Below are 18,299 nucleotides of genomic sequence, written 5' to 3'. Positions count from 1 at the left end.
CTTATCACCAACTTGCAGATTTGTTGCATATATCCTTCAGCATGCAAACAGCCTGATAGGTGGGTGTGGCCTTAGGAATGAATGAATGGGTTTAGGAAATGCCCGCATACTTTATATCTGCAAAAGCTCAGTAGTTGTTCAAAAAGCGAGGATTGTTTTCCTTTTGGACAATACTATGGGAAGCTATAAACAATGATGAGATGAGTAAAAATGACTTTGTGAGCAGCCCATATTCATTTCCACTGCCAAATAGACTCCATCTACAAGTCAAAAGGTGATTTTTCCAATTGCCAGCAACTGCCAACTTGCTTTGAGAATTGGGAATAAGCCAGAGCGCCTCTGACTTCAGCATAATTACTGGCAATAAAGATATGCAGTCAAAACAGGACTAACACTAAAGCTATCAATTAGGATCATAGATCAAATCCCTTTTTTTCCTATTAGTGCTCTGTTTCCGCATTTAAAAACTGGCAAGAATATCTTATGGTTAGCACTAGATAACAGATATAAAATAATAGCTAGGGTCAATAACGTATTTGAAATGCTGGTGATGGGCAGGGTGTGTGTGTTTGCGTGTTGTACAGAGGCATACAAGCATCTGAAAAAAGCAACAAGCATCTGATAAAAGGCACAAAGATCAATGTTTACAAAGCGGTTGTGATGACAACTCTCATCTACAGCTCCGAATCGTGGGTTTTATACCGTCATCACCTGCGACTCCTTGAGCGCTTTCATCAGCGCTGCCTTCGCACCATCCTCAACATCCACTGGAGTGACTTTGTGACCAACACTGAAGTCCTCAAGCGGGTGGAGGTTACAAGCATCGAGGCACTGCTGTTGAAGACGCAGCTGCGCTGGGCAGGGCATATTTCTAGGATGGAAAACCACCGCCTTCCCAAGATTGCTCTGTATGGCGAACTTTCCACTGGCCATCGAAATAGAGGGGCACCAAAGAAGAGGTACAAGGACTCCTTGAAGAAATCCCTTGGCACCTGTTGCATCAACCATCAGTAGTGGTCTGACCTAGCCTCAGATCGCAAAGCATGGAGGCACACCATCCACCAGGCTGTCTCTTCCTTTGAGAACGCACGCATAGCTGGTCTTGAGGACAAAAGGAGATTGAGGAAGAATCGCACTGCTACAGCACCGACCCCAAATCAGACTTTTCCCTGCAGCCACTGTGGCCGGATCTGCCTGTCCCGCATTGGTCTTGTCAGCCACCAGCGAGCCTGCAGCAGACGTGGACTACTGCACCCTTCTTAAATCTTCGTTAGCGAAGTCAAGCTGAGAGAGAGAGAGGCATACCAGACTCCACTGTAGAGTCTCTGGATTAGTCTCTACAGATCTAGGTTGATGACTAAGTTTTGTTCATTCACATGATAATAAGAGACCACCATTCAGTCCTGTGGAGAAACATACACACTTGGGGATGTCAGATGTATTGTGGCAAAACCTGCCTCTGGTGAAAGTGGCTGTAGTCCATTTACTCTCTCCCACAGAACTCAGTTGGGCACATTAAGAACCAGATTTGCTTCTGTGAATATAGTCTATCCTAGGACCCATTTCTTGGTTTCACTAGAGTGTAACAACCCAGGAACTGAGGTGTGCATATAGAGCTGGATCCAGAGTATGAGTTCTGTGAGAGCAAGGGCCCTGCAGATCAGAATTTCCCCTCCCCCCCCTCACATGGAAACCTGAAATGCCCCCCAACCCTGTTCCTGATGACCTGGAAGAGCTTAGTGGTATGAAAGGGAAGCTTATTTACCCATGGGTAGAGCTGAGGGGGTCAAAGGGCAGAGAAAAAGGATGAAGACACAGAGCCAACAGAACATACTGATTTATCTAAGATAACACAGCTCTTTGTCTCACTGTCCCTGTCTGAAGAGATATCATGAAGGACAGGGCTTTTTTGTAGAAAAAGCCCAGCAGGAACTAATTTGCCTATTAGGCCATGCTCCCTGACATCATCATGATTTCACACAGGTTTTTTTTCCATAGAAAAAGCCCAACAGGAACTCATTTGCATATTAGGCCACACACCCTGACATCAAGCCAGCCAGAACTGCGTTCCTGTGCGTTCCGGCTCAAAAAAAAAGCCCTGACGAAGGAAGGAAAAGCAGAAAAGGCAGCCAGAGACAACTACAGTGTTTAGAGAACCTGCTTTTGAGGCACAGAGAACCCTGGGCTGAACATACAAGTCAAACTTGGCTGTGAGTGTACTGCTGTGAAGAATTTACTGGTTCAACATAGCCAATTGCCTTGCCTTAAAAAGCACCAAACAGTTTTTAAAACTTGCCTGTATAAAAAAATCTTACCTGGCAAATGGCTAAGCAGGGAGGAAACCTATCATCCCAGTAGAAAACTGGTCAGCTGGCAAGCCTAAATGCACCTCATGGAAAGAAATGAAAGTTACAAAAGAACAGAGTTATGTGGCATTCCATTCAGTTCATTGTGGGAAAAGTTTTGGGGGATCATGCTTTGATAAATGGTTGGTGTGGCTTTGGTAGAATGACATACAGATGTACTGGATTTTTAAAAAAGTCTTAAAGTGTCTAGATATCAGAGATCCTGCTTTTATTGTATACTGTGTTGTAGATTTTCTGAATGGCCTTGACTCTGTTGCTGTGCTAGAGGTGCTTAGAAAAGGGGTGGAGACAAATTTCCTGAAACTGTATTATGAGCTGGCTTTTTAGAACTTGTCTGTGACTTCTTTACACTCGACATGCAAAGTAATAGTAGACATTAGAGGGCTAGTTTGAAAAAGTCCCATCAATGAAGCTGATACATGGGCATGGGGCATTCATTTTCTGGAGCCATCACACCCTCCTCCCCTTCCTATTATTACAGAAAATGTGCTGTCATATATGAATAAAATCAATTATGAGGTAAAATTGCCTGTTCCAAAAGCTTCATTTTGTGCCATTAGCAAGCAAAAGGGACTTTGATACAGAGTTAACAGTAAAAAAGATCAATTATTGGATAAGATCACAATTTTTTCGCTTGTCAAAATGATTGTACACATTTTGCATCTTTCTGTACTACATGCAGGTTGAGATCAAAGAGGTTGTGCTTCTGTAATGATGTGATTTTATCAAGGACTCATTGTATTCACTTCCATAGAATAGAGACAAAGCAGTTGTGTGCAGTAGAACGAAAGGACAGGTTAACTCTTCAGCGAATGAGAGAGTGGTGAGTAGCTGTAAAAGGCTGTTGCTTTAGACTGGGAACATGTGGCTATGGCTTCAATGGGTGATAGATAAAAGCATAACTAAAGCTACAATTCCCAGGCTGCATCCTTTTATTTTCCACTTAATCCAGAAAAAACCTTGTATATCTTTACACAATGAAAGGCTGCTATAATATTGTTGTGAATACTTGTTGCTATCACAACTTGTTTAGGATTGCTCTCCAGATCTTCAAGTTGTACATCTTTAAGTTACTTTCAAGTCTACATCTTAATGTTACCATCTCCGTAGATTTTATATGTCATATTCCAAATATGCCTGAACACATGTACTCCATAGCATGAAAGGTCTAACTGCTGCCAAATTTGTTATTGCTTCAAATAACTTGATTGTGCAGAATTTTATTCCAAGACCATTTGGCAGCCCTGACTATGAGCAAGTTTTTAAATCACAGTCATTAATGTCCAACAAGACAATCGGAGCCCACTTAAATTGCCCTACATATCTAATAGGTATGTCGGCCTGGAACTGACTTACCTGAAGAACTGCCTCTTCCCATATGCGCCCCATAGAGCCTTGCACTCTGTGGACCAAGATCTGCTGGTTGTCCCTAGCCCAAGGGATGTCTGCCTCGACCAAGAGCAGGGCTTTTTCTGTCCTGGCCTGGTGGAACATGCTCCCAGTTGAGATCATGGCCCTAAGGCATTTATTACCATTTTACAGAGCCTGTAAAATGGATCTGTTCCACCAGGCCTTTGGCTGAGGCAGTGGGCATCCAACAAAACACCTGGCCTCCCCTGCTGAAGCTACCATTTTACAAGGCCCAGATTAGAAGGTCCTATAGACCTAGTGGTGCCAACTGGAAACCATGTATACGGATAAATAATACGGTATTTTAAAAGTAGGGTTGCTGGGTCCAACTCAAGAAATATTTGGGAACTTTGGGGGTGGAGCCATGAGCCACTATTGAACTCTGAAGGAAATTCTGGGCATCACATTTAAAGGGATTGCACACCTTCCCTCCATTTGGAAATAATAAAGGATAAGGGCATCTTCTTTTGGGGCTCAGAGAAATGGGCCCCTGATCTAATCTTTTTGAAACTTGGGGGGTATTTTGAAGAGAGGCACTGGATGCCATGCTGAAAATTTGGTGCCTCTATCTAAAAAAAGCCCCCCCCCGCAGATACTCATGGATTAGTTCTCCATTATATCCTATGGGAATTGGTCTCCATAGGGTATAATGAAGTGCCCAGCAGACATTTCCCTCCCCCCACTTTCTGATAACCCTGAAGTGGGGGGAGGGCCTCCAAACTGGGGGATCCACTGCCCCCAACTGGGGATTGGCAACCCTATTTTTAAGTTATGCTGCTGTTAATTGTTTTAACCACCTGCAGCTTATTTGGCACTTTTAAAACTTGGTTGTGATCCACTCTGAGCCCGCTTGCGGGGTGGAGGAATATACATTGAAACAAACAAGCAAATAACATTTTAAAAATTCCTGCTCTGTGATAAAGCATGTTCATCACTCTACAATTCTAGAAGAAGTATAGGTAAAGAGAAGCTTTCCAAAAAGAATTTCCCCCCCTTCCCCGCAAGGTTTTTTTAAAAAAACATCTATCTCCATTTGTAGTGTCAGTTTCAATTTGAGCATCTGAATTTTCAGACTGTATTTATTAATTATTGGTATATTTTAATTGTTTCATAATTTTAATGACTGTTGATTATAGATCATAATTTTAATGACTGTTGATTATAGATTATAGATATAAACTGTTTTGACTATGGGATAAGAGGAGATATAAACGAACCAATAACATTCACCAAAAGACAGAGAATACGAATCTCTGGGTTTCCCAATGAGCCAGAGTGGAATACCAGATTTGCAGTGCTGTTCTAAGAAGATTTATGCCCATATTAGAAAGGGGTAACTCTGTCCCCTTAGAAGGAGGTAACTCTACTTGGGATGGCTTTGTTACCACCATGTATTTATATTTTCAGCTGGGCAGTCTTTCCAGAAAACAAGGTAATTTTTGGAGGCCCTACATCAGATTTCCCTGCCTTCTGAGATTCGGCAGGTGGCAGTCCAGAAGAGGGTCTTCTGGGCCAGGACGCCAAAGTGCTGGATCTCTTTTTGCAGGGAGATTTACCATCTATTGCAATCTTACATCAGTGCTGAAGACTTTTTTTGTGTTGTTTGGCATTCCCTCAATGATCCCTCTTTCCTGCCCAATGTTTTAATGTATTTTAAATTCTGCTTTAAAATTGTTTTAATTATGTTCTTTTAGGGGGGGTAATTTTAATGGTTTCAAAATGTGATTTCATCATGTATGTTTTGTTACATACCTTGGTGGCCGTTGTTTGATGTTGTGGTTCAGAGTGGCAGACTCTAATCTAGAGAACCAGGTTTGATCCTCCACTTCTCTACATGCAGTTGCGAAGTGACCTTGGGTCATTTACAGTTCTCACAGAGCTGTTCTTTCAAGAGCAGTTCTCAAAGAGTTCTGTCAGCCCCCCCCCCCTCCACCTCACAGGGTATCTGTTGTGGGGAGAGGAAGAGAAGGAGATTTAAGCCGCTCTGAGACTCCAAGTGAAGGGTGGGGTATAAATCCAATCTCTTCTTCTTTTCTTCTTGTAGGGGCTGAAAGACTGAATACAAATTTTGCAAATACATATAGAAATATTACAAGAAATGTATGCTTATTGTTGGCTAATGCTAATGCTTATTGCTGGCTACACACAAACCCAGATCTACAAATGTAGCAAGAATGAAGTGACAACCTTTTGAGGCAGTAGAGTGGACTGTAGCATTTCAGACTTTAGATCAGTGATACAGTTTTTAATGCTGCCCATCTTAATACCTCCTTGCAATTAAAAAAAAAAACAAAGCCCAAAACAACTAGCACAAAGTAAAACAATCAATCTAGTAAAGGGTGAAAGATTCTATCCTTGCTCACCCCCAGCTTTGGTAGTTAAATTCTTATTTTAATTTATTTTTATTATAAATCCAAACTGCTTCCCCTTTATTTTAAATGCAATGGCCTGCTAAAATGGTGTCTCCCACTTGCAATCTGACATGATTGGACATTCTGCTAAGACAGGATTCTACCACCTCATTCTGCCCTATGGGAAGATATGGCATGTCAGAGGAATATATCAATAATGTCCTGTTATTATTGTTCTGATAAGCGTCCCTGTTTGTGCATCAGCAGGGCTCTGATATTGATTGGGATGACCTCTGGGATCAGTTTGAAGAAAGAAAGTACCTGAGTGCCCGGAAATGGAAGGGTGGAGAGGATCCATATCGGCTGTATGCTTTCAACCAAAGGGAAAGTGAGAGGATTCCCAGTGATCGTGCCATTCGTGACACTAGACACCACAGGTTCCATATTCTTTCTTCTTCTTTTTTTGACATGGAATGTGCAGTGATAACATGAAAAGGACCTAACTATGCCTTAATCAGTGTAATGTGATTTGAATACTCCAGTTTCTAGTGGGAGCTTCCTGGTCTTTAATTTTTTTGTGTCATCTGGAGATCAGTTGTAATCCCCGGAGATCTCCAGCCACCAGCTGGAGGTTGGCAAACCTATTCCTGGAGGAAGGTGGGATAAAAATGAATTTGATGGTTATCTTTGTTTGGAGCTGGGAAAGCCAAGGATTGAATTATTTGAAAAGTGCATGATTTAGCTTAGTTGTAGCTACATTTTTTCTTGATGTTACTTTAGATCTTATGAGTCTGTAAGTAGAATCACAGTACTTATGCTTCAGGGGCTCACTGAGATTTCCCAAACTCTGATGCTGTAGGTAGGAATGGGCATGAACCATGTTTTTGCCATGTTTTAAGCATGAAGCATGTTTGGTTCCTGGTTCGTGGCTGAACTTTAGATCCTTTGTGTTATAAGCAAAATCACAGTACTTATGCTCCAGGGGCTCACTGAGATGTCTAAAACTCTGATGTCGTAGGTAAGGTTGGACCTGAACCACAATTCTGCTGTTTGGTTCATGGCTGAACCACAAACTGAGCCACGAGCCCGTATGAACGGGGAGATTGGTTCACATGAACCACCATGACCTGCATCAAAATTCATGAAAGTTCATGGCAGTTCTTCAGTTCATGAGCATTACTTCATGAACAGGCCAACATTTGTGATGATCTTTAGTTCATCAGCCAGCTTGTGTCTGTCCCTAGTTCTTGATTATGGGATTGGCATGGTCAAAAAGCCACAAGGCTCCAAAGGCCGCAGTGAGGAGGGGAATAAGGATTTTTCTCCCCCTTCAGTTTCTGCTCCATCAGTGTTGCTTCTTCTGATACAAGAAATTCCACTAGTGTAGAAACAATACCAGCCTATATTAATTTACACAACAGAATTGTGAAGTAGGCTATTCATATCCTAAAAATGTGGAATTGAGGCTGCATGAGGCAGACAATGTCATCTAAAACCACCAAGAGATTTCCTTGGTTAAAGAGGGATTTGAACCTAAGCATCCATGTCTAAATATAGGACCCTACTAATTCTGTTAATGTTACTTTAGATCTTATTATTTGAAAGGTGCATGATTTAGTTTAGTTGTAGTTACATTTTTTTCAGCTCCACTTGCTTCCCTTCACTACTCCTGTTTCTTTCTTTTGGAGATCCTTTTGCAGATTTTCTGCCTTCATGAGTTGGGCAGGCATCTGCCATAGAAATTTCCCCTTTGTGTGGTAGTGCCTCATCTATGGAGCTTTCTCTGCTGATATGTTTTTTGGTGTTATATTTTTCATTTGTTAGACCACAGAGCAAATTTTCTCCTATTTGTTCATGCTTCTGCTCTCACCCCTTGTCTTTGTTATTTTTTCTATATGTGCTGTGAATGTGCTAGATTTATTTCATATTATGTCTTCATGATTTTTTATTCTTTACTAATGTTTTAAATATTGTAATTACTTTGATTTATTGTTACTTTGAGCTGCCTTGAATTTCTGTTATACCAAAAGGCAACTTACCCAGTTCAAAAATTAAATAAATATGAATTCCATTGAGCCTTAACAGTATACATCAGCAGTGAGAAAGCAGCAGGAGTGTAAAGAATCTGTGGGTGTTGGGTCAGATGATGTCCATTTGTTGACCAGAGGGCAACTAATTGCTGGCCAGAACTGATAGGATGTGTGGTATTTTCCTTTACTTGTTCATTAACTTATTTCTAGAACTGTGATACGGCCCTCGGCCAGCCAGAGTTAGCAGGGACACTAATCAGGGCTGCCTGCACAATCCTTTCTATTGCAATAAGCCATCAAGAGGATGGAAAAGAACCTTGTAGTAAAAGAGATCAAATCACAGCACAGAAAATGAGCTTCACTCATATACCATCCCTGACCTGGATGGCCCAGGCTAGCCTGATCATCCTGGATCTCAGAAACTAAGCAGGGTTGGTGATGGTTCACATTTGAATGAGAGACCACCAAGGGAACTCAGGGTTGTTCAGCAGAGACAGGCAGGCAGTGGCAAACTATCTCTGAATGTCTCTTGCCTTGAAAACCCTACAGGGGTCACCATAAGTTGGGTGCAACTTGAGGGCACTTTCCATTCCACCATAATCCATGGCATATTCCATTTGGACTTAGAGTCAGTGGTCATTAAGAAACCATAAGGCTTCTCAAAAACTCTAAATATGGAAGCAGGTAGTCTTGTCTTCTCGAACAGAAATAGTTAGAGCTAGTAATGTTCAAACACCTGCAGATTTGGCTCAAGGCTTGCAGTGGTCTGTTTGAGTGCATCTGAGCAATTTTGGATGTGTCAGATTTGTGCAATTGTACAGTTGCTTGCCTCTGCTGCCATTCATCACTCATGCGCTTTTGTGACTGTCTATGATTTTTAAAAGGCATGTAATAAAATAGGGTGGGGAAAAAGAGTTTTTGGGTTAAGGCTTACTACTTAGTGTGTGCTTGTGCCTTTGTTGTCTGCCCATGAGCCCAGCTAATTTTACAATTGCTTCTTGAATTGAAGCTGCTAACTGCACAGGTACAAAACACAGGCAATGCAGCCTTATATAATGTTGGTCATTTAAAGGGTGCATTGGACTGCTTAGGGGCAAAGATGGAAAAAACTGCAAATGGTTCAGCATTTTACACAATTTGGTCAAACCACCACAATCTTGAAGGAAACTGCATCTTTTCTGAAAATGAGACTATTGAGTTGGACTGCGCAAAATCTGCCACAAACTGCCATGACCAAGCAGTAACCTTGCATGCACTAAGTTCCTTGGCACAATGCGATAACTTGAGATGAACTTCACCAGGGAACCTCAAGGTGATCTGATCAGGTGCTCATCTCACATATAATTGAAGGAGTTCAGACAGGTAGGTTTACCTGGCAAATAATTTCATCTCAGAAGTCTTAGCATGGCCTCAGCTCCTTCTCCTAAACAGGCATTTGAGTAAGAAACTTGGAAGAGATAATAGGTTTTAATTTAAGCCAAGCCTTACATTAACCTTAGGAGACATCAGTTAAGACATTTCTAAATGGTTGGTGTATTAAAACCAAACATGTGATCCAAATCCACTCCATATCTTTCCCTCAGATTAGTGTGAATGTCTTGACAGGAGCTGTTGTATGCTAGACAATATAGAATTGTAGCTTAACTGAGTGCTGCTGAAATTATTTTATTCATGACCCTACTGTTGCCAGATGCTGTTTCCTTCAAATGGAAGGTGACAGCCTTGATTGGTGTCAGTTAACAGTTGAGGAAAGAATATGTCCTTTCTATTGAGAAATAAAAAATAGAAAATTTACCATCTGCCGTATTGAAGAATGAAGATTTAAGTGTGCTCTCATTTCATTCTGTCTCTCTTTCTTGTTCTGGGTCACTTTGTTGTCTTTGTGTGTGTGTGTGTGTGTGTCTGTGGAGCTTGAAATCAAATTTGGAAAGAATTTTCATTGGGGGGGGGGGAAGAGAGAGAGCACTGAACACAGTGCTCTCTCTTTTTTCCATAATGCCATAACTGGTTTCTGATTTATTGAAGATGACAGTACAATAGCATGGAGAATGTACCATTAGTTAAGTAGCTGAATGACCATTGTGGACGGGGGCATACCTTGAAAGACAAGTATAACAGGCATCTGGTAGGCTTGTCTGGAGGTGTAGAAAGGGAAAAACAGAGGTAATGAAGAGGAGTGGAAGTACTTTCCAAGGAAAAAAATGTTCCACCATTGCACAGCTGTTTGACAATATTCAGCAAATATGCTGTGCACCAACAGTGCACTTCACAAACAGCCCGTGCCACTGTGTCACTTTGGAAGGGAGAGTGGGATTGTGGTCATTGGGTTGCCCAGAGTTGTCTGTTGTATTGATGGAAAATGTCAATACAGACTTTGGAAGTAGGAAAATTTCAGCTTCTGCATGACCCTGTCACATAGCAGGGGACCAGCAAGGCCTGCTACTGGCTGCCACATGGTAAGGGTCTGCATGGGAGGGCCCAGAGCACCCAACCACAGCTGTGTCTTCCTTTTAGTAAAAATGTTAACTGTGACCAAGGACATGTGAGGACCCAAGCAGTTAAACAACAACAATTTATTTACAGGGCTCAAACAATAGTTGGGTAATAAAAACTTTTAGTGAAACAGTGAAATATATATACAGTAAAGGTTGGTGAAAATAAAAACTCTGACACATCTGACTAGATGTTCCCTGCCTCTATTGCCAAAACTCACCCCCTGAGTAAGGGATCCCTTCTGCTGCCTTCTCTCTGCAGCCTTTTCCAGAGAGAACGCACCCTGTCTGTGCCCTGGCCTTTTATGCTTTCCTCCCAGGTCCTACCCCTCTTGGGCTAGTTTTTCCTCCCAAACTTCTTCACCCAATCAGAGGGACAGAAAGGATTTTGAGGAATGTAGGCCCTCTAGCAACTCTTAGGCAGGCTTCTCTCTGCCCTCTAGGCCTCAGATCATGATACCCACACTCACATTAAAAGGATGGCGTGTGGGAGTTGGCGTGTGGGAGTAGGTCAGGTTGGCGTGTGGGAGTAGGTCAGGTAGGCAGCCTCCTCGGGCACCACCTGACCTACTGTGGTGCTGCCAGGTGCCCCCCACCACTTCCCTGCTGCTCTCAGCTTCCCAGATCTGCACAGATCCCAAAGTCTTCTAGATGAAACAAGAAGAGACCATGGATTATAATTATTGGCTCATTTTCCCGCAAGACATTCCTCTTTACTCTGCTTGAGTGATATCATCTTTTGACCCCAAAACAGGTCTAAGAAGACAAATCTTAATATAGCTGGTCACCCTGACACTTAATCACTGGATATGATTGGCAAGACATGAACAAAGTGACCTGAAATGAGGTGTCTCTAGAAAAGAGTGTTTTTCAAAATCAAGATTGAATAAATTAAACAATAATATGGCACCTAGTCCAGATGGTTCACTGGGGATAGGAAATGTAATATGAAATTACTGAATGTCTGAGCCTAGTAGGTAACCTGTCGTTGATCTTGCATCTGTAATATCACATTGGTTTTCAGCCAGTGTACCAGCCATATTTGATAACATTTCCAGATTTGATCCTGGCAGCTGCTGGCCAGTGAGTCTGACAGCAGAGGCAGACATATGGGCCATGGTCTAGACCAGGGGTGTCAAACATGCAGTTTGGGGGCCGAATCAGAGGGCTCCTATCAGGCCCTAAGCAGCTGGCTGTCATCTGCTTCCTTCTCTCTCTCTCTTGCTTCCTTATGCATTACAGCTTGCTTTGCCAGGCTTGCTCAATCACACAGGAGCTACAGAGCAAAACCTCTATTTTCTCTATTGGCTGAGGCTCCTCCCTTGGGGAGGAAGGGGAAAGAGAGAGAGCTTGCTTTACCAGGTTCTTTCAATCACACAGCAGAGCTACTGAGCCAAGCCTCTCTTCCTTCTATTGGTTGAGGCTCCTCCCTCTCCTGGTCCCCTGGGGAAGGAAGGAAAGAAGGAGCCAGAGCTTCCTTTGCCCAGTTCCCTGGATCCCTAGGTAAAAATACAAAGCAAGCAACTTTAAGTCCAATGAGTGCTAATGTTTTAAGCATGTTTTAATTTTTTTAAAAATATATATATTTGTGTTTATTATTTATTTATTTATTACTTCCCATTTATATCCCGCTCTCTCCGCAAGCGGACTCAGGGCGGCTAAAAACATTATAAAAACAATCAATCCAATAAAACATATAAAACCATAATTTACATATATTAACTTTAAAACCATTCTATAGCGCTATTTCAGTCCAGTATGGCGGTATTGACTTCTCGACCAAGATCGCCAACATTCTGTAGGATGTCCGGTGGCAGCCTTTTTTTTTTCAATCAAACCGCAAAAGCCTGTTTGAACAATTCGGTCTTACAGGCCCTGCAGAACGCAGACAAATCCCGCAGGGCCCTTATAGCTTCTGGGAGGGTGTTCCAAAGTTCTGGTGCTGCCACCGAAAAAGCCCTGGATCTCGTTATACATAGCTTGGCTTCTTTTGGGCCAGGGGTAGACAACAGATTTTTTGTCCCTGATCGCAGTGCTCTCTGGGGGATATATGGGGAAAGGCGGTCCGTAGATAGGCAGGTCCCTGACCATAGAGGGCTTTAAAGGTTAATACCAACACCTTGAAGCGAACTCGGAACACAACAGGCAACCAGTGCAGCTCTCTCAGCACTGGCTGAATGTGCTCCCGTCGCAGCAGCCCCATTAACAGCCGTGCCGCAGCATTCTGCACTAGTTGTAGTCTCCGGGTTAGCGTCGAGGGTAGTCCCATGTAGAGAGCATTACAGTGATCTATTCTTGAGGTGACCGTAGCATGGATTACCGTCGCTAAGTCGTTGCGCTCCAGGTAAGGAGCCAGCTGCCGCGCTTGCCGAAGATGAAAGAAAGCAGATCTAACAGTGGCTGCCACCTGAGCCTCCATTGTAAGGGAGGACTCAAGAAGCACTCCTAAGCTCTTGACCTTAGGGACCGGTATCAGTGGTACCCCGTCAAGAGCTGGTAGCTGGATCTCTCTCCCCGGACCGCCCCGACCCAGGTAGAGAACCTCCGTCTTCGTCGGATTCAATTTCAGCCGACTCAGCCTGAGCCAAGAAGCCACGGCTTGTAACGCCAGGTCTGGATTTTCCGGGGTACAGTCAGACTGGCCACCCATCAATAGATAGAGCTGGGTGTCATCTGCATATTGGTGGCAACCCAGTCCGTACCTCCTGACAATCTGGGCAAGGTGGCGCATATAGATGTTAAATAGCATCGGGGATAGGACCGCTCCCTGCAGCACCCCACAACTAAGAGAGTGCCTCTGGGATGCTTCCTCCCCTATCACCACCCTTTGTCCCCGATCTTGGAGAAAGGAGGTCAGCCACTGTAAGGCAGATCCCCGAATCCCCACGTCGGCAAGGTGGCTAGTCAGTAGCTGATGGTCAACCGTGTCAAAAGCGGCTGACAGCACCGCAGAGCCGCCCTGATCCAGATGTCGCATAAGGTCATCTATGAGAGCGACCAGAACTCTCTCCGTCCTGTGACCTGGCCTAAAGCCAGACTGGAATGGATCCAGTGCAGAAGTATCCTCCAGGAATCCCTGCAGCTGAATCGCCACCGCCCGCTCTATGACCTTACCCAGAAAGGGAAGGTTTGACACCGGCCGTGTTTGTCTGTGTTCTTTATAAAATTTATATCTCTGCTACCTAATCTTAAATAGGTACACATATGGCCTGGCCTGTCATGGCCCGGCCCCTCAAGGTCTCATTTATGTCAGATCTAGCCCTCATAAGAAATGAGTTTGACACCCCTGGTCTAGACAAAGTTAAGTGGGTTTTTTTTTTAAACTTAAGAATGCTTTATTGAGTTAAGAAGTGCGATACAGATATAACAAACGAAAACCATGAGTATGCATCAAATATCAAAACATGACACCATGAAACATTACAGAGAAGTGGTTTTAATAACCACTGATGTCAGTGGGAGGCTCTTAAATGCTGTCTGGCGGTTGGTGTGGAGCCATGTAGTCAAGTAGGCAGGTAAGTCTAAAGATAAGACAGGAGGGTCAGAGATAGGCAATGAGTCTGTAAGATGTAACAAAACAATATCAAGGTTGAACCAAAGTTCAGGATCTGTGGAGGAGAAGTCCAGCAGACAAATAGTTCAGGTATGGAGTAAGATCAGAATTCACAGTCCAATCCAGGCTTTTGGCAAGATGCAAGCTCAAGTAGGTAGAGGTCAATAACCAGCATGTGCAGGTTTAGCCTTTACACCACAGCTAGCTTGTTTAGACTGAAGACAGCACTTTATACCTATCTCTTATTGAACACTTCCATCTGCAGCTCCAAACAGCTCTCCAAAGGATCCCTCCAGACAGGGTATGCTTTCTCTGCTACCCATTTGGAGGAGCCCGCCATAGTACAAAGGAGGCTGGGTCATCAACTCTCCCTGAAAACACACAGCTCAGATGACACACAGGGCAAACATTAGTTTGTAAATGATTATTGTAAATTTGTAATTGATTGTGTTGTACTTGTTATAAGTTTGTAGCCAACTGGAAGAATACAGAATAACTAGAGTTTTTTTATTATGGAGTAATTCTGGATTTTGGAAAGTTATTTTAGATCCAACTTGGATAAAGTTTTGATGAAATGAGGTGCTTCAGTACTGGTTTGCCCATTAGCTGGAACTAAGACTGATTGATGAATGTCTGTACTATGTCTTCATGAACAGAGGATAGCCATCTATAAGAAGTTCAGCTAGGAGCGTTTGAGAAGGATTTACCTATGTGGATTGTGCAATTGGGCTATCTGTTCCACGACTCATGAACTGTGATCTAATTCCATTTTCTCAGTTGACTTATATTAATTTTTGTATTGTTATTTGCTATGAATCAGAGGCATCACTGCCATAAGGACAGTACAATACAGATTTTAAAGGGTTTAATTTTGTCTTGATTTCATGCCATTGGTAGAAAATAGAGTTTGGGGAATGTAGTGATTTAGATACAGAAGACGCAAGCCACTGGAAACATTTTCCGTATATATGTCCCATTTAAGTAAATGAATCCTAATTACAGCAAACTCTTTGACACAGTCCCTCACCAGAGGTACTTGAAAAGCAATAGGCACAAACTAGGTGAGATTATTTCCCCCCCATATGTGATTCAAATTAGTGTACCACTACAGATATTTTAAAAACCCATAACTGTGTTGTGCTGCTATTCTTTTACTCTTTGAGAAAAAAATTGCAGCAACTGCTATTAGAGCAACAAGCAAGTCATAGATCAAGAGATGAAAGGTCCTTTCATGGATCAGCAACCAGATGAAAGACTGCAAGCAAACTGAGCGATCTGTTTTCTTTAAATTAAAAAATATATAAAAAGAGATAAACTGTAAGTTTCCTTAATACTCTTTATTGTTAACCAAAGTATTTCACATATTCATCAATGCCCAGAAAAAGAATATGCACAGCCAAGTGGCAAAATCCAAAAATGATTCAGAAGTATTCAAACTAATTGTCTATAACAGGCTGTGGGATGGCAAAAATATTTCATAACAGTAGAAACAGTAGTCATTGGTAGAGTAAATTACATGGGGATCTTTATATTGGGACTCAACAGTCTAAATGTATGGTACTCTAAATTAGTTGCTCCCTCTCAGAGAATGCTCACTTTGGATTTTAGCCCTGCTGGGGCTAAACACACACCTGACCTGCTGGGGCTAAACACAACACACACATGTTGATTGTGCATCAACTGTTAGAACAACAAACATGACTTTATGTTCTGCTTTTCTCCCCAATGAGGATTCAAAGCATTTTACAGCATTGTTCTCCCCTCTTCCATTTTATCTTCACAAGAAGAACCCTGTGATGTGGGCGAGGCTGAGAGAGAATGACTACTCCAAGATCACCCAGCAAGCTTCCATGGCAGACAGGGGATCCAAACCTGTTTCTTCTGGGTCATAGTCCAATATGCTAACCATTTCACCACATAGCAAAAATAAGAAAGAAAAATTCTTTGCAAACTTCTCCCATCAGTATCCGCCATGTGTTGTTGCTGTCCAGCCTCTTTCCTATGCTTAGAACACTGGTGCATTCCCTAGGAAGTCAGACTGTAAGTTCTACTGCACAAAGAGTGATGGATTCATCTCTCTGAAAAGGATACATATTTGAAACTGGAAAATATATGGAGAAAGACAAAAAAGAACTTGTTTGAAATAATATGCCATCAACAAATATTGAAAACCTTAAAGCTGGAAGAGGAATTGTCTAATGTTGGTCTAAGAGGATGGATAAAGAATGAAAAACAAAGCAAAGGAACTTTTAGGGGAAATGGCCTAAGTGTGAGATTTATTAGATTGCTGATGTGTTCTTCAAACAGAAATGATGGAGCACTCTTTAAAACAAGGAGGAACAGAAAAACCTCGACTTTGCAGGAGGCACTCACTATGACTGAATGAGTAGGCTTGCCAATCCCCAGGTCCCAGTGGGGGTTCTTCTGCTTTCCCAGGCTCCTTCCTGCCTATGGTCAGCTGGCCGGTGGGGGAACCCCCGCCCCCACAGCCACCAGGTGCCTTTCCACTTCTGGAGGCTTCAGACTCCACTTGGAAAGGCTTCCCCTTGAGATGGTGTGTTTGTGTCTTTAAAGCTGAATGGTGGTAGGGGGAGCAGGCAGAAGAACATAACTGCTCCCAGTGGCTGTGAAAGCAGGCCAGACCCTCTGTTGGTTGCACAATCTTTTCCGAGGTCGTTTGCATAGGAAAGGTAAACTTGAACCTTTGGTTGCTCTGTGTTACTTTGAAGAAGTTGCAAGTTCAGCAGCTCGTGAGTAGAGATGCCAACCCCCCACTTCAGAGTCATCAGAAACGTGGGGGGGGGGAGGGAAATGTTTGCTGGGCACTTTAGTATTCCCTACGGAGGTCAATTCTCATAGGGTATAATGGAGAATTGATCTGGGGGTAGCTGGGACTCTGGAGGGGCTGTTTTTTGAGGTAGAGGCACCAGATTTTCAGCATAGTATCTGATTACTTTCCTCAAAATGCTCTCCATATTTCAAAAAGATTGGACTGGGGGGTCCAATTCTATGAGCCCCGAAAGAAGGTGCCCTTATCCTTCATTATTTCTAATGTAGGGAAGGCATTTAAAAGGTGTGGGTTCCTTTAAATGTGATGGCCAGAACTCCCTTTGGAGTTCAGTTGTGCTTGTCACAAATTTGCTTACGGCTCCACCCCCAAAATCACCTGGCTCCACTTCCAAAGTCCCCAGATAGTGTCATGAGCCCTGACGAGGAGGAGCTGGAAGAGTTAACAGACCTGGAAGATTTGCCAGCCAGTTCCTCAGCTGAACAAACAGCAGCTGGCCCATCAGTCACTCTCCAGGCACCAGTGTCAGCTGTTGACGATCAATCTCCTCCAAGCTCTCCTCCTCCCATCTCAAGAATTTGAAGCAGGCTCCGGAAAGAACTTTCAGAGAGAAGACATGAGGCATGTCGATGCTTCAGATCTCTCAGCCCTGAATTCTAGTAGAATCACTGCCACCCAGGGAGCAGGCTGATTGAGACTCTCATATAGCTCCCACCCAGGATATGGTAACCTTGTGGAAGCAACAAGTCTATTCTCTGGCTTGCATCCATGCTCCTTCCTGATCCTGACCTGCTTGATTTCCTTGGCACCCTGACCTTTTGGCTTTTAGACATTGACTTCTGATTCCGGTTTGTGGTTCTGCATTGGTGACTTGGCTCCTGCTTGACTTCCTGGACTTTGACCTTGGACTGGCTTTGGACTCCTGCCTGCCTGCACCCTAAGAACGTGACAGATATTTCTTGAATTGGACTTAGCAATCCTAGGTCACATGGCACACATGGCCTGACCCAACAAGGTCTCGTTTATGTCAGATCTGGCCCTCATAACAAATGAGTTCAACACTCCTGGAATAGGTCATTTCCACCTTGTATTCCAATAATTCTGTGTTTTAACTATTTATATTTGCATTAGGGGAAAACTATATTTTCACTTTGGAAAACAACTTTCACACCTGCAGCTTATTGAAAGAAAGCAATTGCATGTCAGTGAAATTTTCTAAATGTTTTCTCTGTTTCTAACTCTTTGGCAAAGTTTTGATGAGCGCAGAAAGCTCTTACAATACATTCATGCACTATCAGCATATAAGGAA

General features: G+C 42.9%; 1 protein-coding gene across 2 annotated transcripts in view; it reads left to right on the top strand.

The window, feature by feature from the left end:
• The window catches only part of GALNT14 (polypeptide N-acetylgalactosaminyltransferase 14), a 392,734-nt gene that overhangs the window by 182,665 nt on the left and 191,770 nt on the right, over window positions 1-18,299 (top strand). The window contains exon 2 of one of the 2 annotated variants that reach the window (XM_060245496.1): window positions 6,395-6,564. In XM_060245496.1, the coding sequence (XP_060101479.1) occupies window positions 6,395-6,564 (170 nt within the window). Of the gene's footprint in view, window positions 1-6,391; window positions 6,565-18,299 lie in introns of both variants that reach the window. The other variant, XM_060245487.1, reaches the window with a different exon arrangement.

The sequence above is a fragment of the Heteronotia binoei genome, chromosome 1 (genome assembly GCF_032191835.1).
Source record: "Heteronotia binoei isolate CCM8104 ecotype False Entrance Well chromosome 1, APGP_CSIRO_Hbin_v1, whole genome shotgun sequence".
In the NCBI taxonomy this organism is placed as follows: domain Eukaryota; kingdom Metazoa; phylum Chordata; class Lepidosauria; order Squamata; family Gekkonidae; genus Heteronotia; species Heteronotia binoei.
This window is presented reverse-complemented; position numbering and strand designations above follow the sequence as displayed.